At 38.9% G+C, this 27,555-nt stretch overlaps 1 protein-coding gene across 2 annotated transcripts; it reads left to right on the top strand.

The window, feature by feature from the left end:
* Positions 1-67: 67 nt before the first annotated feature.
* Positions 68-27,341, top strand: LOC102237664 (docking protein 4-like). 2 transcript variants are annotated; one of them, XM_023333038.1, is made up of 10 exons: positions 68-320; positions 402-525; positions 6,226-6,633; positions 9,273-9,380; positions 14,285-14,399; positions 14,519-14,653; positions 14,938-15,127; positions 21,277-21,415; positions 23,014-23,131; positions 23,237-27,341. In XM_023333038.1, exons 3-10 carry the CDS (start codon positions 6,568-6,570, stop codon positions 23,377-23,379), a joined length of 1,014 nt encoding a protein of 337 aa, XP_023188806.1. In that variant the 5' UTR covers positions 68-320; positions 402-525; positions 6,226-6,567; the 3' UTR covers positions 23,380-27,341. The 2 variants fall into 2 exon arrangements, with proteins under 2 accessions (XP_023188806.1, XP_023188807.1); XM_023333039.1 differs by having other exon boundaries at positions 70-525; positions 14,534-14,653.
* Positions 27,342-27,555: the final 214 nt, after the last annotated feature.

Consider the following 27,555-nt stretch of genomic DNA (forward strand, 5'->3'; position numbering starts at 1 on the left):
AAGGCAATAAATAAACAAATAAATAAATAAATACGTTGTAAAACAAGGTTAAGTTTAGTTGGAACCCACAGATATATGTGGATTCTCTCCACGTCCCCGCTGCCTCTTTGTATTGCTTTGGGAGGCGGGTCCGACTGGAACGTGGATGGCTGGCTGGGCGAGTTCTGGGCGTGTGCCTCTGTTTTATCCTGTCGGATTCCGAAACGCTGTAGCTCTGACGGACCGGCTCGGTTTGGCCTGGCCAGGCCCGGCCCAGCTCAGAGCCGATCAGAGCTTCGGACAGACACGGAGACACCGGGCGGGCTGGGGGATGCACAGCCGTGCGTGATCACACAGGCGCTTTTGTGGCCAGTCTGTCGTGTGTTTTGGTTTTGGATTTACCGTGGCTTGTCCCCCAGCAGGCAGAGCTGGTGAAGCGGGTGGACCGGAGTTTTGAGCCGGCGGAGGGAGAGAGACCCAGACCCCGCCCGTCAACAGCTTCCCCGCGAAGAGAAAGATGAACCCACGATCACAGCTGTCACGCAGGTAACATGGAGGACTGAGGATGTCTCCTTCGAATCTTAACAGCTTACTGGCACTTTAATTCTGTTTTCTAGCGCAGGTATTTGTTGTAGAACAATAATATATTTATAGCCACAAAAAAAAGAAAGAAAATAAAAACCCAGTTCGTTTCGGAATAACTGAACATAGCTATATTAAAAAAAGAATCAAACATGTTTTTTTGTTTGTTTGTTGTTGGTTTTTTTTGCTTAAGTTTTTTTTTTCTCAATTTGTATGTCTTTGGCAGACTGAAGTACAAATAAATAACGGTGGATACCGGTTTTGCTATTCTACTACCACGAATTATTAACATATTTCAGCCTTATTAGCCTTGTAACTAATTACACACAGTAGCAGTTTTTGTTTAGCCTATTTATTTTGGTAGTAAATACACATATGAACATAGACATGGAGTAGGACTGTATTTAATTCCCTCTCCATGTCTATATTCACAATTTAGCGATAACTGGGCTTCAAAAATAATATTCTGATATTTAAAGCAGCTACTTGAGTTTTTTTCTTAACTCTTTTTTTTTTCAGTTTATTGGTGGGCTTAATGATGCCAAAAATGAAGAGTTTCCTGTTTCTGCGTTTGAGCATTGAGTGCTGGGTTCAGGCAGCCTCCCACAGTTCTAACATGATTAAGGAGGGACAGAAATATGATGGATAGATTTTTTTTTATGGGCTGTGCTGTTATCGCTCATCTAGAGCAAATGGAAATACATTTAGAGAAATTGAAAATTAGTTTAAAAAATAAATAATTTTGCTGCCTTTAAAGAATCTATTGATTATTTGTTTACCCTTGCGGAGTGCGCAGATGTTGTATCAGCTTCATTGACGTTTCAGTTTCTCTAAAGCAAACTAAACTGTACTGCTCTCTGTCTGCAAACCTGGAAGACTTTTAAAGTTAGTACTAGATAAAAATTGAGTAACATAAGTCAAACTGTGCAGGATTGCCACCCTTTCATCTTGATACAGTGAAATGAGCTCCTAGCTGATTATAGTACACAAATTATGCATATTAAAATCATTTGCTAGTGTTGCTAGTTTTAGTGCAACAAGGGGTCCTTATTTACCATTGGAAAAATTTAGCTCATGAATATTATAGCAAATCGCCTTTTTCTTGTTAGTAAATTAAAAATAAACCCATTCTACATCCATAGAACCAGGCTTGACTGAGCATCACCTTCACAGCAATAAGATGAGTTTACCAACTGCTATGTGGAGCACCAAATTGTTTTATTACATTAGGAAACAAGTGGCACACACCCACTTTCTTAACATAACTATGAATTAATAAACAAAACCAAAATGCCTACCCTTACATAACTGACAGAATAAATTGTGGAAATATAAAAATAAAAGGCAGGCAACCATGATAAACTCTTATTGGTGGTAGAAGTTGGTCCTGTAACAGTGCGCTATTGGTGCAAACCCCTGGTCTATTTGGCTTGGTTATTGTGTCTGTGGGCAAGATATTTCACCTTCCCACCCTTCTGGTGGTGGTCAGAAGGCACAGTGGTGTCAGTGTCACTTCTCTGACAGAAGTGATGGCGACCTCATCACTTCTCACTCTTTACACTCTACACTCATTGTAAAGAGTGTAGAGAACTTTGAGTCCTCTGAACTAGATAAAGCACAAGCTACAGGCCATTTTTCACAGCCTTAACAGATGAATTACATCACTGGTAACTTCACCATTACATTGTTTCTCTTTGGTTAACCGGGCCACATCAAATGGCTAATTACCATGATACAGAACAGTTTTATGTCATACTGACCCAGGACAGCTGTGGCTACAATCCAGGAGCTTGCTATCATCAGTGTGTGAATGGAAATTACTAATTTCATGTAAAACATCTTTAAATGTCCTGCTAAAAGCACTGTGGTAAGTCTGATGTTATTTAATTTAATTTTATTTAATTTGTTATTGAAATTCAACATTATTTAAAGGGGAAGTATTATATAAAATAGACTTTACTGAGTTTTATATCATGTGGCATTATTACTTCATCAAAAACACACCTGGAGTGTTGCTTTGATTCTTTCATTCATGTCTGATAAATCCTTAAATCTCCCCTAGCAACCATTCAGAGGAGCCTAAATGCTTGGTCTCACAAAGCACCTTCTAAAAGCTGCAGCCTTTCTATAACAATTGCAGGTACCATAGTTACTTTATTGTGCTATAGAATGGCACTATTTGCCTGGAAAATACATAAAACCCTTTGAGCACCAAGTTCAAGTTGGTGAATTCAAGCATTAGGCAAGGGAAGACCTAGTTCACAGCCATGGGCGACCCAACAAAAAGAGATATATTAAAAGAGAAACCCACAATAAGCTTTACAGAACTAATAAGAAACAAAGCAAGTTAGTGCTGAAATTTACTCTTTAGATGGCAGATTGAAACATTGTGCTCCGCTGTGTAAAAAGCCTAAATGAGCAAAAAAGGGTAAAATACGAAATAGAAATGGCTTTTCATGTTTACCGGCGATTTTGAAATGGCTGACAGTAATTTTAAACGTGGCTAGGCCTTCCTTCCTCTCCACAAACCTTCACTAATTGTCAATGGAGAAATAAAGTGGGAGGAGGCATTTCTGTTTCATTAAACTTTGAACATGTTTACTTATGTAGCACATTCTATAAACTTAATACCTCTGGTAGAATTAGGTTTGCTCAGGAGTCTTCTCCCTTGCATATAATGAGGCCCTTGTTTCTGAGCTCTTAATTGCTTACTGGTCTCTGTTATTACAGCAGTCATAAAGGCAAGATAATAACTAAGTCTTATAATGGTAGTCTAGGGAGAGAGGGGGGGCCTCAGTGGGAAGTAGATGGTGGGTTTGGTAGGTAATTGTGATCTAGGATGATGTTGGACACAGTGACCAAAATAACATTTCCACTAAAAGCAAATAGTTTCACATGTCAGCTGTCAGTAATTGAAAAAGCTATTAAGAACTTTTGAGTGTGTCCACACTCTTTAGTGAACTGTAGACCCACTTACTTGACCTTGTCTACTAATAGTCAAAATGAGTATCCACACTTCAAAATACAGTCTTCCTTCCATTGTACAGTATTACCCCTGTATTAATGAATAAGTTGTTGCAGTTGTCATGTGTGAAATTTACAATCAAGCACAAATGGACACAATTATTAGAAGCTATTTTGACTTCACAGTTTTTAGAACATTCTTACATTGTATTAATATTTTTCCACATATTTCTTTTTCTGTGTAAATGCACTGTGCTTATGAAGGCAAATGATTCGCTTTAAAAAATGAATTTAGACTTGTATTGTGCTTTTCTAGAAGTTTTATTTCTGACCACCACCAGCGGGCGAGGTGGGTAAAGTATCTTACCCAAGGACACAACAACACAGACAGACAGTTCAGGTGTTTGAACCAGCAACCCATTGACTACAGGGTAAACTCCTACCACCCTCACCCTTATTATATGTTTCAAAGGGGTGGAAACAATTGTAACAAAAGATGTTGGATTTTGATGCCTCCGCTTCAGCATTCGTTTGGGTGAAAAGGCTGGAAACATGAATATATAGCATCAGTGAATGAAGCAGCTGCCATCTTCTTCCCCAGCTGTCCTCTGTCTGAGAAGGGACAGGAAGGTCTCCTCATTTTAGACTTCCTGGTGAAACAGTCTCCTTTTTGGTTCCACCTTTCTTCCTTTTAATTTAACACTGTATTTTGCTCAGTTTTAGTCTCAAAAATAAAATTTGAAATTGTGTTTGTTCCTTGCTGGTAATAAAATTAGTGTAGTAACTTCTGATCTTTTAAGCAGATTTAAACATCAGTGATTAAAATCTCCCACATTAAGTTGTATCACATCACCTCAATTTAGACATAATTAAACATTTAAGAACAAATTTAATGTCTGGCAAAATACAAAGTGGATATGTCATGCTTTTAAATCCTTCCTTTTCACATGTAAAATATTCACTTATCAGAGCTGCAATGCTTTGGTCTGAATTCCTGGTTGTTGTAGCTCCACAGACCCCCGTTTACCTCTGTTCTGATGGTCATTTTACAGCAATTCATTTTGCTGCTTATGGAAAACCGAGAGCGGCGGAGATACCAGCGACTTACATATGTACGTTTCCAGGTTGTTGTTTTTTTAATTGTAAGTGCGGCTTATAGTCCGGAAAATACGGTAAATAACAGTGATACAATTATTTAAAAAACTTTTTATTCCAAAGTTTATTAAAAATGTCAACAACGGAAGATTTGTCCATCCAATCTTCCATGTTGGAGCCAGAGTCTGACCCAGAGCAGGAGAATGAATATGACCAACTTGCAGAACTACACATTCAAATGAATGCATTGCCATGGTGTTATTACTGTATTTTACAGACTCACCATCCATACCAACTACCTACAGTATGGAGCATAGTGTCCATGCATTTTAGATACCTGTGAATATATTAATGTTACCACAATAAGAATAAAATAAACACAACCTCGACATAAGGAGTGAACTAATGGAAGCGCCAAGAACGTTACTGAATGCATTTGGATCATGACAAAAATGGCATAAACAAAGCTTTAAGCAGCGCTGGAGGCCAGGCCAGTGCCGCTCTGGCCTCATGGCGACCGTGGGAGGTTCAGCTATACCACCCGCTTGTCACCATCAATACTTTCGCACAGTTCCCACACCTGCCCACTAGGGCTATGCGATAGACATCAATGTGTATTTGCATAGATACAGTATGTCAATGTGTATTGCATCAGTGCTCCATCAGCAGTGCTCCCTGATGATGCACAAAAAAATCTGGTGCAGATTGATTGATTCTTAAAGAGATATATCTGTTGGAATAACCTAGAGGGCACCCTCTAGGTTATTCCTGAGTGGAGTTAAACTGCAATTTGAGGCTCTTTTGGGCTCTTTAGAAGTTAACAGAGGTCAATGATAACAAGTTTGGTGTAAACATAGAATCAACAATCAAAACATGACATTAAGTCAAGTACCATCGTTAAATTTGTAATTGATTACGTTTCAAATACAACTCTAAACAGGTGGGTTTTTGGTCTAGATTTAAAGGATGTCAGTGTTTCAACTGTTTTACAGTTTTCTGAAAGTTTGTTTCAGATTTGTGGTGCATAGAAGCTGAATGCTGCTTGTCCTCGTTTGGTTCTGTTTCTGGGGATGCAGAGCAGACCAGAACCAGAAGACCTGAGGAGTCTGGAAGGTTGATTCAACAACAGCAGATCTTTGATGTATTGTGGTGCTAAACCGTTTAGTGATTTATAAACTAACAACAGTATTTTAAAATCTATTCTTTGAGCTACAGGAAGCCAATGTAGGAACTTTAAAACTGGTGTTATGTGCTCTATCGTCCTGGTTTTAGTGAGAGCACGAACAGCAGCGTTCTGGATCAGCTGCAGCTGTTTGATTTGTTTTGTAGACCTGTGAAGACGCTGTTGCAGTAATCAATGCGACTAAAGATAAACGCATGGATGAGTTTCTCTAGATCTCACTGAGACATAAGTCCTCTAATCCTGGAAATGTTCTTCAGGTGATAGAAGGCTGACTTTGTGACTGTCTTTATGTGGCTCTAAAGTTTTAGGTCAGAGTCCATCACTGCTCCCAGGTTTTGGGCCTGATCACTATGTTTTAGTTGTAATAATTGAAACTGATTCTCATTAACTAGATTCTTTCTTTTTTTCGTTTGTGTTCATAGGGTAAAGAAGAGGTAATCTAGATGGAGATAAGAAAAGATCTGCCTGAAGATCAAAAAGAAATATGAGAAAACAAGAGGAGCAGGAGAAGACATGGAGCAAAATAAATGGGAACGTTAAAGGAAAGTTAAAGAGGTATATTGTTAAATGAAGGAGAATTAACGTCCAATGGAACTAAAAGAAGAAAGTGGTAAAAGAGAGCCACATAGACCCAAAGAACAGAAGAACTACATATGAAAGTAGCTAAAAGCTGAGGAGAAAAAGGTGGCTAATTAACTGAAGGATAGGAGAGACATCTGGAAGAGCTCTATGGGTGCAGGCAGCTGGTCCTCTGCCCTACGAAGATGGCCTCTAACTTCAGTGACATCGTCAAGCAGGGCTATGTACGAATGCGGAGTCGGAAGCTTGGGGTTAGTGTGTTTTATCTACATTAATGGAATGTTACTTGAAGTCTTGCTACTACACTGCCTGGCCTAAAAATCTCCTTGGATTTAACGTAGCAAATAGGTAGAAGCTTCCTGATGGATCATTTCTGCTTGTATGATTAGCTACCAATTGATTCAATGAGTAGCGAGTAGCTTTTTATTTCTTAAGCAACCATGTTAAACAAACACATCCTATGGTTGTGAAACAGTCTAGTGTTTAAGAAAAGTAAAATCTTTCAGATACATCAAGCAGAGAAAACTTAAAGCAACAGTGCCTAAGTCTAGTCTTCAAGAGGTATGTTGAAGCTCTTAAGGACTTGGGCACTGAACTAAGGAGATGGTAGAAACTACTGAAATTGGGTTAAAATTGGGACTTGAACTTGGGTTGATTCATGGATACAAGCAACCAAAATGACCTTCCTTCGTAAAGCAGGTGGACTCTGCCTAAGAGATGGGGTATGGAGCTTGGTAGGTATTGAAAGGAGTCTGCTGGAGTGGTTTGGGCATTCAAGGAGAATGTTCCCAGATGCCCAGACCTCAGATATCCAAGGTTTTCTGGGCATATCCCTGTGAGGATTTGGTTTTCTGTATGTTAATTTAGTTCCTGTGTTGTCTTGTCTGCTCTTGATTGCTCCCAGCTGTGTCTCGTGTTCCCTCATTAGCCCTTGTGTATTTAATCCCACCTGTGTTAGCTGTTCCTTGTCGTGTCTATTTTGTCTTACCTGTTTGTCTTGCTGACTACCGGTTGCTACCAGAGTTAGAGTTAATGTCGTTGCTCACCTTGTTAATTGTTTCCTTCATTAAAAACCATTATTCTCACTACAACCTGTGTCTACTGCCGTCTAATCTGGCTTACAACTCCACAACTCATGACAGAAGGATCCAAATAAGACTATGATGAGGTTCATGGAAAAGAGAAGAAGCAACTTCACAACATGTACCCAGAAGGAATAGAAAGTTTACAACAAGCTGTAAGAGAATTTATAGACACTGTGGCAAAACCATGCTCCATCTCCAGATGCTTTGGTGTAGCCACAAACTGTTTTGGTTCTACAATACTGGTCTCCGCGTGTCCCCTTCATGAACTTGACAGAGTTGTTGGAAGAGGCGGAGTGACATCACCAGGCAGCTTTAGCTGTCATGGCCGGCGAACCACTTCCTGCCAAGCCAGACATTCCCATCCTTTGCTCTTTGTCCATTTCCACAGCTCCAGTCCCCTCTCATTCTCCAGCACCATCCCCAGCCATTCTGCCAGCCACAGTACCCCTGGTCTTGGGGTTTCAACCAGCTTGACTGTCACCTAGTTGACAGATAGCATGGCTGATGGTGTGGCCGGTTTCCAGACTCCAGGCTGCCCAGCTGTCTCCAGAGCCTTCTGCTGTTCCCCGGTCCTCTGAACTCCTCACTGGCCTTTGCCCACCTGAGCTTCGTCTTGGTCTCAAGGCGCCAGCCCAAGAAAGCTCTCTTCTTGCCGTAAAGCAGAAGAGAGCTTTACGGCAAGCTCTTCTGCCCACAGAGACTGCGGCAGAAGCCTCTGTGCAGTCTCTGCGCAGTCTCTCTGCGCAGAGACAGAGAGACTGCTCTCCTTCCGGCGTCACAGTCTGCTCGCCTCCGGCAACAGTAATTGGGTCAGGTGCTCCGTCCAAACCCTCCAATGAGTTTCTCAGCATTCTGTTCGAGCATCCGTGTGCTCCAACTGAGACCCCCAGTGAATCTCTCAGCGCTCCTTCCGAGCATCCTTGTGCTCTGATTGAGACCCCCATTGATTGTTCCTGTTCTTCAACCGAGACCCCCAGTGAATGTTCCTGTGCTCTTTGCAAGACCCCCAGTGATTCTCCCCAAGCCGCCCTCCTAGTCCCTGAGCCACCAGAGCTACCGGCAAGCCTCCCCGAGCCGCCAGAGCGAAGCCTCCTGGGACCTAAGCACATACCTGTTCCATTGCTTCTCCGCGGCTCCAGCTGCCCCCAGGGCCGACCACCTCTGCCTCTTCGTGGGTCCAACCAGCCCCAGGGCCGACTGCCTCCACCTCTTCATGGGTGCATGCAGTGTCCAGGCCATCCACCGCAGCTTCCTCATGGGATTCGCCTCTTGCACCATTGCCGCCTGCCGGATCCTCCACAATGGGTCCGTCTCCTGCACGTTGCTGGCATCCAGACCCGCTACCGTGGGTCCACCTCCTACATCGCCGTTGTCCACTGGACATTTCACGGCCCTGTTTTGTTTTGGACTGAGTTTATTTTGTTTTGTTTTCCTTGTGTTTTTCCTTGGACTCTGGCCCCCCGTCCAGCACCCCTCCGCCCACCTTAGTTGGGTTGTTTTTGTTTTTGGACTTTTAAGGCGTCTAGTAGCTGCCCTTGAGGAACCAAATACTGTGAGGATTTGGTTTTCTGTGTGTCCAGAGTCCAGAGTTCCTGTGTTCTCTCGTCTGTGCTTGATTGCTTCCAGCTGTGTCTCATGTTCCCTCATTACCCCTTATGTATTTAATCCCACCTGTGTTCCCTGCTCCTTGTAGGGAACACAAGCACATTTTTATAGTCACTGGTGGACTAAACAAAAGCTTCTGAGGTTGTGATTCCTTTTTTTGCATTTGTGACTATCTGTGTGGGTGTCCCTGCATATTACAGATTTATCGGCGCTGCTGGCTTGTGTTTAAGAAGTCATCAAGCAAAGGACCTCGTCGTCTTGAGAAATACCCTGATGAAAAAGCTGCTTACATCAGAGCATGTCCCAAAGTAAGTTTGTGTTTTTGTAAAGAAGAGCAGGTATATTTTCTGTAGGGGAAAATGAATAAAGTGATCACCATCATGTGTATGCACACATCCACACCCACTGACAGATGAGAAGAACCAACCTTCACATGTAAGCGGGACTCTTACTTCTACAAATCTCAGCAAGAATCCTTCTTTCTAGTTCTTTCTTCTTTAAGACGTAGGTTGACTGTCAGAGTTTATGATCATCATGTCTCCTTCACCTTACCCTTTCTTACCGCTTCATACATCTTTGGTTCTTAAGAACCAGAGATGTGTATGTATTCAGTGACTTTCCTCAATCAGATGATGAGGAAAGATGTAATGTAATTAATAATCAGTCTTAACAATATAACACCTATCCGCCAATACTATTTCTCTAATGGTTAATTAGAGAAATAGCCTCTTTGTGACTTCTCTGATTAATTTTTGTCATGGAGCAGATATTATTTGCTCATAAAACATTTTTTAATGTTTTTTGCAGGGCATATGTAAAGAGAAAAAAAAGTAACATTTGGAAACATATTTAATTTACTCTGCTCCTCGTATTATTTTATTTGAGGAAGATGATTGATAGTGTTTTTTTTGGCAACAAGTTCATTAATGTTTGTATTAACTTGAGTTGTGAAGAAAGTACTTTGGAGGTGCACATCAGTAAGATTGCTTCTTCATGCTGCCTTGTTCATCTTCTCACCAATAAAACACAGTCCTCACACACATAGGTACGATCAAACATGCAGAGACACCAATGTATTTATGAACATACACTGCCTGGCCAAAAAAAAGTTGCCACCTGGATTTAGCTAAGCAAATAGGTACAAGCCTCCTATTGGATAAGTACTGCATAGGCTATTATCTTTCAGCTGGCAACAAGTTATTTAACCCCAGCTGATGCAATGAGTAATTCCTCATTTCTTAAACAACCATGGCAAAAGACACATCCTGTGGTCGTGGAAAAGACGTTAGTCTGTTTAAGAAGGGTCAAATCATTGGCATGCATCAAGTAGAGAAAACATCTAAGGAGATTGCAGAAACTACTAGAATTGGGTTAAGAACTGTCCAACGCATCATTAAAAACTGGAAGGATGGTGGGGAACCATCGTCTTCCAGGAAGAGATGTGGTCGGAATAAAATCCTGAATGATCGTGATCGGCGATTACTTAAACGTTTGGTCAAATCAAATCGAAGAAAAACAATAGCAGAACTCAGGAGTATGTTTAATTGTGAACGCAAAAGCATTTCCACATGCACAATGCAAAGGGAACTCAAGGGGTTGGGATTGAACAGCTGTGTAGCCGTAAGAAAACCTCTAATCAGTAAGGCTAACCAGAAAAAAAGGCTTCAGTTTGCTAGGGAGCATAAAGATTGGACTCTGGAGGAATGGAAGAGGGTCATGTGGTCTGATGAGTCCAGATTTACCCTGTTCCAGAGTGATGGGCGCATCAGGGTAAGAAGAGAGGCAGGTGAAGTGATGCACCCATCATGCCTAGTGCCTACTGTACAAGCCTGTGGGGGCAGTGCTATGATCTGGGGTTGCTGCAGTTGGTCAGGTCTAGGTTCAGCAACATTGTGTGCCCAAAGAATGAGGTCAGCTGACTACCTGAATATACTGAATGACCAGGTTATTCCATCAATGGATTTTGTCTTCCCAAATGGAACGAGCATATTCCAAGATGACAATGCCAGGATTCATCAGGCTCACATTGTGAAAGAGTGGTTCAGGGAGCATGAGACATCTTTTTCACACATGGATTGGCCACCACAGAGTCCAGACCTTAACCCCATTGAGAATCTTTGGGATGTGCTGGACAAGGCTTTGCGCAGTGGTCAGACTCTCCCATCATCAATACAAGATCTTGGTGAAAGATTAATGCAACACTGGAGGGAAATAAATCTTGTGACACTGCAGAAGCTTATTGAAACAATGCCACAGCGAATGCGGGCTGTAATCAAAGCTAAAGGCGGTCCAACAAAATATTAGAGAGTGTGACCATTTTTTGGTGGCGACTTTTTTTTGGCCAGGCAGTGTATTAAACTGTGAAGGACACATGGGATCGGTTTCAGAAAGCGGGATTAAGAAATTCTAAATAGAATCCAGCTACTGGTGGTATCAACTTAGTAGTTTGTGCTTAATGAGAATAACATAAAAAAGAACTGAATAGTTTTACTCAACATCCCCAGCTGGGCATCGAACCCCAGTGTCCCACATGACAGGTGGAGACACTCATTACTCTGCTAACAAAGACCACATTATGATTTTGTGAGGGATTATAACACCAGCCTCATGGACACCTCTGCTTTACAGAAACAATTTGTATTGCATTATTATTCCCTTTGGCATTAAAACAAATAATCTTTCTTATTTATGTCATACTAGCAATGTGCTGGATGTAATTTTATTGAGATAAACTTTTGACTTTGAGCTATGTACAGCCCGCAGAGATAAGGTATGGACATGATAAACATTTGACCTGAAAACAAAGTACCACATCTGCTGAGATAATACCTACAGCACAAGTGTCTCTGATTTAGTGAGACGTCTATGCTGATCGAATCAGCACCTCAAAACTAAAGATTTCTTAGCAAGAGCAGGAAGCATAAAGGGAGTCTGGAGAATATGGTTTCTAGCAAAAACTCTTAGAATTTTTGGCTCTCAAGTATTTATAGTCCCATAAAATTTAAACTAACTTCTTAAATAATGTTAGTGATCTTCTATCTGTGACCTTCTATTTGGACTGTTTAATAATTGTGAAAGATTTAAGCATTCATGCTGACAACCCCCAAGATGAAGTGGCAAAAGACTGATACACTTCAAAATTTTGGTTGACTCAATGTGTCAACATATCAATACATGTATGATTATTTTTCGTTTGGCTAAATATTAGTAATCTTTGTGAGCATCTATAAGTTCTATTTATTGCTTTGGAGCATATTTCTTCATTATATAAGCATTTTCGCTGTTCTCAATCTTGTTTGGATGACGGTTACAATATAACAAAAATAATCTTGGAGTAGAATAAAGCACATGCCATTTTCATTTTTGACGTTGGTGGGAGTTATTAACCTTTTTTTAAATATACTTCTGCATCTGTTTGCTCTGCTTTATCTCCAAGTTCACCTTTTATTGTGAATAGCTGTTATGTATAGCGCTGCTGTCTCAATTGTTCTGTTTTTATGGAGACTTTGGGTGTTGCTCTGTTATGGGTTTGTTGTCTGATATGGGGTTTGGGTGGTCCAACTCAGCTCTTTATTGTTATTTATTTTTTGTATTGTGTTTTTTATTTTCTTAAATGGTAGGACCAGGCACATCTCCTTTGCTTATTGTGGGGGGTGTCCTAAATTGTGTCATTGACCCAGTGTTAGATCGATCCAAAAACCTTGGAAAAAGTTTCTTTTTCTAAGGTGCATAATTCCTACTCCAGAATTGATTATTTTTTATTGATCAGATTATCAATTTATATGTAGTTTCTTCTGATTATTTGAGTATGATGATTACAGACTACGCACCATTAGTATTATATATTCAGTTGACTTCCCACAAGCCGACCTCCATGGCAGTTTAATTCTCTTCTAGCTGCAGATCAAGAATTTTGCAACTTTATTTCTAATGTAATTGATGAGTTCCTGGTGTTTAATAAGAATGACTGTATTTCTCATTCTTTGTTATGGGAGACACTAAAGTCTCAGAGGACAGATAATTTACTATACATCCCTTTCTAATAAAAGACACAACTCAACTGAATTGGCAATTATTTACTTATTATTTATTATTTACTGAATTATTTACGTAATTCTCACGTAATTCTTTCAGTTTGGTGATGACAACTTACTTTTTTTGTGTTGAATTAACTTAAAAGTTTCAAATCTTTAACTTAAAGGAACTTTTCACTTTGACTTTACTTGAAACAATTAAGTTCAAAGCCGCATTTGTATCCTATGACTGACATCGTGACACAAGCTTCACCAGGGACAGATCCACCAGGGAGTTGTAGTGGCACAAGAGATAAGCACAACCCACATAAGTAGACCCTAGTCCTCGTCATGGTCGTTGCAGGTTCAATTCCCGGCCTGATGACCTTCGCCATATGTCTTCCCCCTCTTTTATTACCCACTTTCCTGTCTAACTACTCTCAAATAAAGGCCGCCTGAGCCAAAAAAGATCCTTTAATAGTTTACTTTTTAATTTGAAGTAAATTAAATGATTTGTGTAAGACTGACTTAAATTTATCAAGACAAACCAACTTAATAAATTAAGTTGGATAACTTAATTAACTTGTTACCAATTGAATCAATTCAATTAAGTTGGTTCAACTATTTTCCTTTTTCAATGATTGACCAGAAGCCAAATAGCCAAATGCTCATGTCAGTAGGTATGTCACAATAAGCAATAAATCAATTAATTGCATGATGATGTGACAGGCCCGACCACGTCGATAATAAATATATACTGCTCAAAAAAATAAAGGGAACACTTAAACAACACAATATAACTCCAAGTACATCAAACTTCTGTGAAATCAAACTGTCCACTTAGGAAGCAACACTGATTGACAATCAATTTCACCTGCTGTTGTGTAAATGGAACTTTGTACAGAACAAAGTATTCAATGAGAATATTTCTTTCATTCAGATCTAGGATGTGTTATTTGAGTGTTCCCTTTATTTCTTTGAGCAGTGTATTAAATGTATAAGAAGAAACTTATACATGTAATTGATGTATAAGCTGTAACCTAAGAGTAACCAGGTTTAAGTCTTACTGTGTATTGGCCTACAGCATAAAATTAAAATAAAATACATTAAAATTTGAGCTATGAATATAACCAATACTTCAGCAATTTACTTTGTTTTTAATTTAGTCAACATATGTTCCCTTTGCTTCTTTTATTTAGGTGACAGAAATTAGTAACGTCAAGAACATCACCCGGTTACCTCGAGATACCAAGCGACAGGCAGTAGCCATTGTGTTTACAGATGATTCCTCACGCACCTTCACCTGTGAATCAGGTAAGCAAACTTACACTATCAAACATTCACGTACTTCAGCTCAGCTGCCGGACATCGCTGCTGAGATGTCCCAGGAACAGGCTTGTGTCAATTTAAGACGGAGTAGATCAGATGTGAAGTGCTGTGTGTCTTAGAGCTGGAGGCAGAGGACTGGCTCAAAATGCTGTCTATCGAGTGTCTTGGTATTCGACTGAATGACATCAGTATGGGAGAACCTGACCTGCTGGCTGCTGGAGTACAGTGTGAACACACAGGTACTTTACACACACACACACACACACACACACACGCACACACACACACACACACACACACACACACACACACACACACACACACACACACACACACACACACACACACACACACACACACACACACACACACACACACACACACACACACGTATTGTTGAGACATACAGCCTTAGAGGGAGGTTTCAGTCCACAACAGAACTCTTCGGATATTCATTTTGATAAAATGTCTTCCCTTAGAAAATATTGTTTCCTTTTTATCCTGACATTCTATGTCTTGTTAGAGCGCTTCAATGTGTTCCTCCTTCCCTGTCCAAACCTGGATATCTACGGGGAGTGCATGATGCAGATAACCCATGAGAACATATACCTGTGGGACATCCACAATCCTCGCACCAAGCTGATTACCTGGCCCCTCTGCTCTCTCCGGCGCTATGGACGTGATGCCACTCGCTTCACTTTTGAAGCTGGACGGTGAGACCTGGAAGGGCTGACATTAGCAAAAAGTAGGCGAGATATACTATTACTGAACTTATCCATATAATCACAGTTTCCAAACTATATGTTAGAGTAGAGATACTGAAATTATTTTGTAGGCACGGCCCATTATTTTAGCACTTTAAAAGTGTGTGTTGTAGTACATATGAGATTTCTGCGGTATGCATGCACTACTCACTGATCTGGGCATCCATAAACACAGAATTCTAACTACTTGACTTTTAAGAAAAGGATATTGAACCCTTGAGTTACACTTTATAATGTTTGCTTAGCTAATGCAAAAGATCAAAGATTAAAGCCAAGATTAAAATAAAAGACAAGTGACACTTTTATATCATTAGACATTTTGGAACATTTTCAGATTTCAACAAAGGGGATTTAAATTCTGTTTAATCACCAGAAAAGGTACAAGCTATTGTGCAACAATTTGATTTATTTTACAAAAATTTAATTTGAAAAAAAAAAAAAAAGGAGATGGAAACACATCTGTCAAATAAGTTCTCATGTAGTGAATTTTTCCATTCACTTGTGGGCAGTGATGGCATAGTTACTGTACTTTGGAAAAGTAACTTTAATCGGATTACTGATTATTCCTTGAAAAAGTAACTCTGTTAGATTACTGACTACTTGATTTGGAAAGTAACTTTTTAGTTACTTTCAGCAGCTGCTAACAACAACACTGTGAAAATTACATTGATCTTTGCCAATACTTAATTGTAAGTTATTTTATAATGGTAACATCAACAATGTGTCTCCACTTATAAGGTTGGACTGAAGGGGAGATTTTTTAATGATTACAGTACAAAAAAAAAAGTTAGTAATTTGTGCATGTTTTTGTGTGTTCCACTATTGTCTGGAAAACTCTAAGAAGGATTTAAATGGTGATGGGGAAATCTGAACAACATCCGTCATTTTTATTGATTAGAATTCACACACCTGCTACTTTGTGCAAACCTGAATTGATTGCCAACTTTACTCCCAGGCTTCATTTGTAGAGGTAACTGAATCAATTAGTAACATTTAAAATAATACTTTAAAAAAAATCCAATCTGCGTATACTCTGACATCTCACTATCTGGGAGCTGACAGCACGTTGAAGAGCTATGGAGACTTTGGAGCGCATCTGATGCAGAATGAGTGCATCCTCCTTTGCTTAGAGAATCTTGTCAATTTCTGATATCTTCAATTTGCAGCTTGTAATTCCAGTCTCCAGTATGGGTGCAGAGTGTGGATTCAGCCTCCAGGTCAATATCAAAACCCTGAAACATTTCATTACACACAACAGAATGCAGGATCCATGTCCATGTTCATAATTTAATTGACAAGTGTGAGCTACATGCATCCATCTGCCAGATGTGTGATTACACAATGTGTATTCCAGCTTGATGAATATTAATTGAATCAAATGAAAATGAAATGCATTTGAACATAATTATTTTAATTAAAGGTGTACCATTCCTAGGCCTGTCGCGATAAACGATAAATCAATTAATCGTACGATAAATTAAAACTATCGACGTCATTTCAATTATCGCCATTATCGTCTCTTCCGGCCTTTTTCTCTTTCTGTTAATGACACTGAATGAAAAAGGGCTCTGCTCCGGTGTTCTCCACTGACTCCTCCCTTCCTAATTTCCTTAGTGTGAAGCCCAGCGCACACTACAGGATCTTAGAGCTGTCGGCGGATTGTCGGCCCATTTTCAAAACCTGAGACCACATATTAGCCGACAGAAATCCTAGGTATAAAGGTTCGATCGGGTTCGGTCCTGCCGTGTGGTGTCCAACAATGGGCACAAAATAATGGCTACAAGTTCAGTGAACTAATTTTAAAACCAGGCATTAATCAATGCTGTACTACAATCTACCTGCAATGCATGTGGCTAGCATCAGCGTAAAGTCCTGACTGAATGAAAATCATTATAACCTATTTACGTCACGTTAACGAAGAACAGCTGAAAAGTTACCGGGTTTATCAACTGCGGTAGGAATTTCGCTCCAACTCCTCCCCTTGTCATTTCTATATTCTTTGCATGTTCAATAAACATTAATGTTGTTTCCACATATCATCTCCAATGTCCGCTGGACTTCGGGTTGCGCCGTGTCAGCTGTTTGGGATTCCCCGACGTAATTTCCCCTCAGAAAGCACTGAGGGAATCCGCTTCTGATTGGCTACCTGTCACATTCAACAGGCTGCGTTAACGATCCCAGTCGGGGAAAAAAACCCTGATTTAGATCGGAGCGGCAACAACGATCAACCACACAATCTTAGAAAGACCAGCTTTCTAAGATTGTTGTTAGTGTGAACTATTGCATCAGGTAGTCGATGTGCCCATCTTTTCCATTTAAATCGAATTATTACTGAAGGGCAACATAATATACAGACTTCATAATCTGCAGTCTTTAGGTTGAATGCAGTATTTATTTCCACTTTGGCTTTATGTTGTTTAGTTTTTATCAAGTACATTTTTTGTTAATGGAGACTGAGAATCCATTTTGTTTTTGTTTTTGGTTGTTTTGTTTATTTTGTTTATCAGTTCCAGTGTTTAGTGTTCTTTTGAAAATAAAGTGTATCTATCTTTGGCAGGAAATCACATGCATTATTACGTCATTTCCATTACATCAGTGTAAAAAGGTCTTCAAACAATATTATCGTTTATCGCAATAATTTTTTGAGACAATTAATCGCTCAGCAAAATTTGCTATCGTGACAGGCCTAACCATTCCATTCCAGTTTTATTTTCTAAAGCACTTTAAAATCAGCACAGTTGACCAAAGTGCTGTAAAATATAAATAGAACAACAGTAACTGTAAAAAAACAACATTTCTTTCTGGCTGCTAGCTAAGCTTGAAGAAAGGATTTAAAAACATGAGCAGACTCTGTTTGACTAGGTAAAACATTCCACAGTTTGGGGGCAGCAACTGAGAATGAGCAGATACTGCTCAACTTCCTCTTCAGTGACTCCTCATGCACTAACAGAACTAATCTTGCTAGTGCAACTGAGGGAACATACGGCTGAAGCAGATCAGACAGATACAGTGGGGTAAGGCCATGGAGGCATTTGAAAACAGACAGAAGAATTTTAAAATCTATCTTAAAATTTATTGGAAGCCAGTGAAGAGATGCTAAAACAAGAGTAATGTGCTGTCAAATTTTAGTACCGGTTAAGAGCCGAGCAGCAGCATTTAAAACTAACTGGAGTCTAGAAAGTGATTTGTGACTGAGGCCAACATAAAGTGTAGTAGAGTAATCTTAATGAATTGTGATAAAAGCATGAATTAATCTTTCAAAGTGATGCAGAAAAAAAAGGTTTTTGGCTTTTTTGCTAGTTGTCTCAGGTTGGAAAAATGGATTTGACAACTGAGCCTTAAATTTGACACGTGTGTCAAATCCAGCCTTTGTTGCAGGTTTGTTGCAACAGCTGTCACATAGTGAATAAAGAGGCCAAGTGAACATGAGGTTTTGAGCTGTTGCTAGACCTAAACAATAGAACTATCTATTTGTCTTTAAAATGCAAAAAAACTACAAGACATAAAATTTCAACAAATGATTGACAGAGCATGGATTTCTTTGGATCAGTGGGACATAAATTTGGATATAGTTGGTATAAAAATGAAAAGCAATGCCATATTTCCTAAGAATGGCACCCAGTGGAAGCAGGTAGAGTGAAAAGAGAAGAAGTCCAAGAATAGATCCCTGTGGTACTCCACACTTGAGAGGCGCTGGAGAAAACCTGCTGTGTGAACGTAGCCAAAGTCAGAGGTCTTCCAATCCATCCCTCACAGCCGGTGTCCTGCAACTTTAACAAGTCTCTGCTTTAATAAAGTTCAGTCAGGTAATGAAGACATCAGTAGGACTCTGGAGAATTTGACTGCATAGGCTACTGAGGAGGTGATTCAGCCATTTGCTTCAGGTGTGTTGGTCCAGGGACTGATCTATATTTGCATAACTTTGCTTTTCTTATTTTATTGTTACCAGTAACTTAATTTATCCTGCAGGCATGCCAAATGAAGTGTATGGCCCTGACATTGACTCAGTGTCGTGATGTGATGTAGCGGTGGACCCAAACGCAGCAGGCAGTAGACGTAGAAATAAATGGATGTTTTAATGAAGAAAATTAACCAACAAAAAATCCAAAATCCAAGGGTACAAGAAAATCCAAAAACAAAACAAACACGAGGGAACAAAAGGTAATCCAGGAAGGGAAGCATGGGTAGTGACAAGATGGACTGGCAAGTTGTGACTGGGATAGAGGAGCTTAAATACTGGGAGGTAGTAAATGGAACAATGGCCTAGCTAGATGAGAGGAGTGATTGCAGGTGTGAGTAATTGGCACAGGAGCTGACTGACGGGCGGGGAGAAGGTGGCACAGGGAAACTAAGGAGATCTGCTGGGAACACAAAAGAGAGGAAACGGGAAACTGAAAAATACTATTAATACAAAAGACACTAAGAGTAAGGAAAACCTGATGAACTAGGAGAGAAGGATATGAGGGAAACCGTAACCGAATCTAAATAGAAACATGGCTGATCTAACAACAATAAGAACTAAGGAACATAGAGCTAGAGAAACTAGGAGATCTAAACAAAGAAAAGAAACTAGAATTACTAAAGAAAGACTAACCAAACCAAAAGAGACCAAATAAGAATTAGTAATACTATTGGGAAAGGTAGAAGGACTAAAGAAATAACCTAACTAGAATTACTAAAGGAAGATATACATAGATTTGGACATGGAAGAATAACTGAACTGATAAAATTAATAAATAAACATTACTCAAACATGACTCAAACAAGGACAGAACTTGAGGTAACTAAAGAATAAACCTAGAAACACTATAAAGGACTGAAAATAAGGAAAGCAATAAGAGAATTCTTATTTCACTAAATACCTCTAATAATAATAATAATATCCAAAGGACCAGGAATGGCTAAACTAAAGTTGAACTAAAACATGAAGCTAAATAAAATGAGAAGCAAAACCAACCCAAAAACCCAGAGTCCTGACACTCAGAGCTTATCAGAAGAACAGCTTAATGAATTGATGAATTCTGGACTAAAACGCATTAATCAAACTGCATTAGCTTAAAGTCAATCGGCTCCGTAGGCAGTGTTGGAGACAGACGAGAAGTCATGCTGATCAAGACTCCAGACATCAGCTCCATTTGCAGTTGATGTCAGAATCTCTGAGTGAAGTTAGTCCAGCTGCTTCAGTCAGAAGGTCAGCAGATCTACCTGAGGTAATTTAAGATGAAGCCAGACCTCATCAGGTTAGGATATGGATTACTTTGTTTATTTATTTTTCTTTCTTTTTTTTAAGATTACAAAAAAATCTTTAAAGTAACAGACATCTTCACCACATCAATTCTTTTCTTCAAATAACAAATGTTCATCAGCTAGTTTATTTATAGGTAAAACACCTGCTGTTTATTTTTGCATTATTTTATTCATGGTTTTATCAGCTTTGATTCACTATTTTATTATCTTCTGTTTTCCATTGTAATAAATTAATCACAAACCATTTTTGAGAGATATTGTAATGGGACATTCAAATGTAGTTGTATATGTAAATACTTTGAAAGAAAAAATACCATAAGATGTACAAACTGTATCTTTTTGAATTTTCCACCATGTATGAATTTAGAATTCCTCGGTGAAACTGAACTCCCATCCTGTGCTTAGTTTGTAGATTAATGAGCTAATTATTACTTCTCTGGAATATATATTTTTAATAATTTTCTAAATCTCTTCGTATGATCAAGTAGTGACACAACAAGTTGTGAACTAATCATTTGGCCAAAACACTACACAATGAAAAGGAATGCAACAATCAACAACAACAACAAAACCTACACCAAGAAATATGTAATTTGGGAAAGAAAAGTGTAGGGAATTTGCCTTGAAACCACAGAACACAACAATATGTCATTTTCAAGAGCTAAAAGTACCAATCATGGATTGTGGAATGTTTTAAATATGTAACTTGCAAAAACAATTATGAAAAATTTCATATTTTTTATAATTGTTCTGAATTCTTTCATTTTTTCTGAAATGACTGCTAAATTTCCAGTACATCAGTTAGTGCGGTTTTATAACCTGGTATAATACAGCAGTGTCTTTGTGTGAAGGATGTGTGATAGTGGTGAAGGCCTCTACACCTTCCAGACCAAAGAGGGGGAGCAGATTTACCAGAGGGTCCACTCCTCTACACTGGCCATCGCTGAGCAGCACAAAAAGGTTCTGCTGGAGTTAGAGAAAAACAGAAGGGTAAGAACCTGGCTGACACACACGCACACACACCATCATGTCTCCCTGTCTTTGTGGGGACTTTCCATTGATTACCATTAATTTCTAAAGCCTAACCCTTACCCTACCCCATGCATACATACATACCTAACCCTAAGCCTAACCAAAACTCAGTTGACACCTTAGTCTTAAAACTAACCCATCCATCCATTGTCTTCCGTTTATCCAGGGTCGGGTCGCGGGGATAGCAGCTTAAGAAGTTAAACTTAAAGCTAACCCCTAACCCAAAAACAGCAGGACTTGAGTTTCTGTGGTGCACATAATAAGCTGGCAAGACATCCAGCACAGAGAAAATCAAACAAGAATACAAAATGTAAAGTTGTGTGGAGTTCATTAATTTTTGTCTCTGTGCACCACCCAGGTTCGTTAACCAGTTTCAGGAAAAGACCCAGAATTGCTTAGTGTAACTTACCTTGAGAAATAATGAAATTTGGTTACATATAATAGGCTTTAGTGCTGAAAAATGATCAAATGTTACAAGCCACACATGTCATATAAATGGAACAGATACAGAGTTACTTTCACTGTCCAGCTCTGGGCCACACTCAGCTCACCTTATGGATGTAACCAAGTGAGGTAAAGATTGTAGCGAGTTTAGCTTTCTATTTTTCTCTGCAATCTGTACCCTCAATGAAGGGTAGTCTAATCAGATTCAGTCTGTTTACAGATGACTGGCGGCAGTCACACATAAGCATGGCTATGCAAGCTGCAGCGGTGCATGTAAGCAAATAGAAGAAGATAAGATAGCGGAAAACACAGAATCCATAATGTGCTGATCTACTTATTATAATCTTTTATCGTCTACCTGCTTCTTTTCAAACAGATAATTGCATGTCAATTGGGCACGATAATTTGTGTTATTTGTATTTTTTCTTGTTTTTACTTTTTGTCTGTTCGAAATAAATAGAGGAGCCATCAATTTACCCTGTCGAGGAAGGAAAGAAAGTAAAGGGCAGAAGTTTATTAGACTGTAAAAAGCATAGCTCACTGCACAAAGCAGCCACCATCTGCTCCGTGCCTATCAGTCACACATCCCAGCTTATATGCACTTGACTCATTCTGATGTTACAACAAGTGATAAATGGAACTGGGAGATGTTAAAAATCTCTTTTGTTGTCTAAACAAAATAGCTGCAAAATCTTAATTAAAATAATATGCCTGGTTTAATTTCGGGCGTGGGCCCGTGATTAAGGTTAATTAGTCAGTTTGGATTGAGCTTGGACGCCATGCCCATGGGCTTGGGCTGTGTTGGATATTTTTGGCCTGATCTAAACTTTAGTGTACGTATGTCTGTATCTGGAACAGATACAGACATGAAGTATTCAGCTGGTCTGGATGAGTAGGCTGGAATTTAAACTGGATTTAAGTCAGGTTTATTTTATGATACATCTAGAAATATAGGAGAGTATAAAGTTGCTTCTTCTGTTTGTGAGGAGTGACTGCTGTGGAGACCAAACCATCCATGTAATGCACGAGGTCTCAATTAAAGTTATAAAGAATGTTGTAGTTTATGAATTTCATCTTGATTTCTTGTGATGTTGTGTGCATTTGACATCTAGATGTTGTCTAAGGACTCAGAGGTTGGCTCCTACCCATGTACCCCAACTGCCATCCTACCCCGGTCTGCATATTGGCACCACATCACTGGAAACCAGACTGAGATGGATCCTGGAAGTGGTAGGTCACATTCAACTCTTTCAGTTTAATATTTGATCAATTGTGAATGGTATGGCATAAAAACATGAGCTGCTTTGTAACAACTCTATTCCCACTCTTTTGAAGCTGATGGTGTTGAAGAGGAACTGCTGTCCAGCCATCTGCCAGCTAAGGGCCACATCACGTTGCCCCTAAATACACAAGCACAGTCCCTGGCGCATATTCATACACTTGTGCCATCACACTTTCCTACATTACCAGGACAGTGACACTCACGTGCATATTTATACATGCACACATAGAGGAGAACTTGGATATGTGCAAGTATATTGAAACGTACAGTGAGGACACTTATCTTTCTTGTTTCGAATGCTGCAGTTTGATACTGTTGCATTGTTCTGTAAAGGACATGTGACCAACTGCAGATGGACTCAAATGGGCTTCCTTCCATGACTGTAATTCAACAGTCAGCTAATGTAGACATTCAGCTCTGCCTGGGGATTTGTAAAAGTTTCTATGACTTCCTGTGAAATGTGGTAATGTTCTGTAACCACCAAGTTTGTTTTAAAGACTCAATCAAAAATTGTAACAATTTTAGACACTCATCTTTTCTCTGGGCTATACTCAAGGTCTCTTGAAAAACAAACCAAGTGAGTAGCACTGTAACAGAATTTGCATCCTACAACTATGTAAAGTAAAACAAAAAAGCATTTTGTTTTCCTTCTTCAGTTATTTCAGTATCTGTAACTTTGGGAAGCTGTAGCACAGTTGTAAATGTAGTCAGCTTGCAGTTAGAACAGTTTGAGTTTCATTCTAGCTTCCTCCCCATGCCACCGGTTAGTGTGTCTTTGAGCCAAGCACTTAATCCCAAATTGCTAACGATCTATGTATGAGTGTGTACATGTTTGAAAGGACAACTGAGTGAATCTTGTAATCTAAAAATGCTTTGAATTGTCAGTAAATCTAGAGAAGCACTGAGAAATTTCAAGTCAGTTATTTAAGCTGTCTCTGGAGCTGCTTTTTATTCCTTTTAAAGCTGACTTTCAAGTTTAGCTGCTAAGTATATAAAATCTAACAGGATGTTGTTTAAACTGTGCAAATAATTTTTCAACAATTGGCACATTAGTGTAGTCGAGGTCTCAATGAGAGAACAAATTTTCCTTAAAGAAGAGAAATCTGGGACATGTGGACATTTGTAAGACATGTCCCACATAGATTGCATAAAGCATATTTAGGCTTTAATGTCAAAATAAAAGCCTAAATAGCTGCAGATTATAGCTGCATGCCTTGATCTAGAAGTCAGTTATTTTTATTGAAGTATAATGAAATTCTAACTTTTGCTCCTTTTTCATAGTTTGTAATGCGTGTATATGTTGGAGCTGCCTTGGATCAGATGGATTAGATGTTCAAAATGGGTTTCATGGAATTTTCTTAAGCCTGTCTTGTTAGATGGAGTAATGCAGTGACCAAGGCTGCAAGGTGCCTTACTAGCACCAAATAGAATGTGCTACTCCTGGAAAGGTAAGACTAGTTTTCTAATTCGGAAGATCCCTAGTTTTTCTACTTCTGGACTGATCTTTGATTTTGCCCAAAATAATGTGACCTTTCAGAAGGAAAATCTGTTTACTGACACCTGAAGCAGGTTTTGAAGTAGGGGATGATGCTGTCACTAGAATATTTTTTTATATGTGCAAAAATTGTAAATAGTCTTTGTAAGAGCTGCAGATGTGTCTTGTGCTGAATTTATACAACACTGTCATTATTTCAAGTCTAATTTATGATGATAATGACTTGTGAGCATACTTTGTAGAACAGACATTGGCTCTGGTGACTGAAAAGCCAACCACCCACACATATTAAAATTTGTAAGCCAACGTCAAGCAAAAGCTTAAGGTAAATACTGTAGGTCCATAATGAAATCATCTACTTATAGCAACATAAAGCATGAAAAATTTTGAATTCATTTATTTTCATGTGGAGATATTGGAAAGGCCAGCAGGTAGTGAAAGGTTGACTTTACCAACATGTGCAACACCAACAAACTCCAAGTAGATATCCAAGATTGTTGGTTTATTCAGTCTAAACTATTGGCTGACAGTTCAAAATGATAACATTTTACCTGCTCAGAATCCATGAAACTTCAGGCTCATGTGAATGAAAACTGGATTGTTTAGAGTTAAAGATTCAAAACAAAAACCTGAAATAGTCACACAAAGCATTATGCATGAGATGTCTACATTTTCTTCTTTGTTTTTCTTGACTGTTATTCTTAACTACAGGTGAGCACAGAAAAAATTACCTGCTGCAAACATGCAGGATTGTAAAAGGAAATATGCCCGTTTACTGTCAGGAAAACATCCTTCTCCTTTACACATGAACTCAACACTTATTGAAATTGGGATGTTGTATATAAGTCACTTTTCTGTTAAGAGCACTGTCAAGTCATGCAGTGGGTCTGCTTTAGGCTAATACAGGGCATGACTATTCTGTTGTGTTTTGCCACTGATTGTTGAAAGGACATTTAAGATTTTAGGAACAAACTGACTATCTACACAGAACAAACTGTAAAATAGGATTTAGCTGGAATTATACTGAAATTCCTGTCTAACTTCCACTCCATGGCATAAACAAAAGAGGGCTAAGCATTTTTCTGTTTGTTTACACAATGTTGATTGTGAATTGTTCATTTTTTGTGTACTTATGGTCTACTATTATATATGATGCCTTCTTTATGTAGCCTTTTACATGAGTCTATTTATTCTAAAATGTTTATGTTTCATGTTTGAAAATAACAGTGTTTTTGCGTGAAAGAGTGTGACACAATATTTCAACATATGTTTATGAAAATGCAGACAGAACCTAGCTTGCACATTGTGCAAGCAGATGGTATTCTGTCCACACTTTGCCAGCATGAATCTGCACCTGTTTGGACAATAAGAATACATTCACCAGAGTGTCTTGTGCCTGCACTTTCCCATGTGCTTTGTGGCAGTAGATTAATCACTGCCACACAATGTGTTTGCTTGCTTTCCTGGAGGAAATAACTGTAGCAGAAAGCTACAGTGTTTTATAAATCTAGAAACAAATGTTTACTGATTTTGTTAGACTGAAATTGATGTAAATTGTTTTGTAACACCAATATACAGTGTAGGGCAGTCCAGTCTGGCTATGACTGAATCGCCTGGACAAGCAAGGACTTGAATGAGGTTCAAGAAACATTGAAGTCTGTCAGTGAAGAAATGCGAATACTTTGACAAAGAAATGTAGACCTTCAGTCTGCCTTGTTTCACTACTTATCAAAGTCAGTTACTGCATCAAACGTCAAACTACAGGACTAATTAAGAACCTATGTGTGTTTCAGCTTCTTGATGTAGCTAAGTACTTATTGGCTAAGTACTTAGCCAATAAGTACTTAGCCTTATTGGTACTTATTGGCCAATAAGCCAATAAGTACTTATTGGTTAGTTAATTAATTAATTAATTAGTAATTAAGTTGGCTAAGTACCCAACAGTACTTATTGGCTAAGTACTGTTAGCCAATAACCAAAAACTGAGCCACTGTCATTCCTTATTAGTGTCGCAATAGCTATCTTACATTATGAAACAGAAACACAATCAAGAGCACCACAAAATGTCATGTATTTGATCATTAAACAAATTAGGAGTCCCAATTTTGGCAAAAAAAAAAAATTACTTTGACATTTCATACCAAAATACTTCCAGAAATTTCTCCTCCTTTTCCCACCCCCAAATAACAATGGATAACTGTCCATTGTTGGAAAAATGGACAGCTATCCATTTTCAATGAAAAATGTCATTGACAAGACTTTGTTTCTGTAAATACATAAAAACTGTGATTATTGCTAAAATAACTAGGAAACAGTCATTAACCTGAGTCGAACTGATGGATAGTGATAGAAGACATATGTTGACTGCTAATGCCACTTTGTAAAACAGCCTTTGGGCCACTGAAGCTGCATTTACCTGCTGATGATGATGATTTAAAGATTTAATTGAACAAATATGCTGAAAAGCAGAATAGAAAGAGACTGCAGTGCCAGTTGTCCTTCAGGCTAAAAGCAAAGCTATAGCATGTGTTAGTCTGTTTTCTTATTATCACCTCTCACTCCTGACTGTGACCTCCCTGCAGACTGATGAAAATTAGATGTAACCTATCACACTGTTTATGCTAGATGCACGTTTTGGTGAAAAATAAAGTCTTACCTGCTTACTCAGTGGTGGAAGCTTTCTGTCAGTGAGCTGTGCCACTGCTTTCTGTCACTTGTCACTATTTTTTTCTGTAGGATGTAAAGTGTCTTACCACTGAGTACATTTGTGAGCAAACGGCCTTTAAAAAAACACCTTGTCACTCTCTTGGAACTCCTTCAAACTTTTACTGAAAATACTGTCACATGAAATAACTAACAATGTAGCAGCACTAATGT

The sequence above is a fragment of the Xiphophorus maculatus genome, chromosome 4 (genome assembly GCF_002775205.1).
Source record: "Xiphophorus maculatus strain JP 163 A chromosome 4, X_maculatus-5.0-male, whole genome shotgun sequence".
NCBI classification, from domain to species: domain Eukaryota; kingdom Metazoa; phylum Chordata; class Actinopteri; order Cyprinodontiformes; family Poeciliidae; genus Xiphophorus; species Xiphophorus maculatus.

What these genes read in the sequence shown, in the direction of transcription:
- LOC102237664 (XM_023333038.1), top strand. Translation starts at nt 6,568, where the DNA reads ATGGCCTCTAACTTCAGTGACATCGTCAAGCAGGGCTATGTACGAATG. An exon ending in ACATCAGAGCATGTCCCAAA is followed by an intron (nt 9,381 to 14,284) that starts GTAAGTTTGTGT and finishes TCTTTTATTTAG; the next exon opens with GTGACAGAAATTAGTAACGT. An exon ending in CACCTTCACCTGTGAATCAG is followed by an intron (nt 14,400 to 14,518) that starts GTAAGCAAACTT and finishes TCAGATGTGAAG; the next exon opens with TGCTGTGTGTCTTAGAGCTG.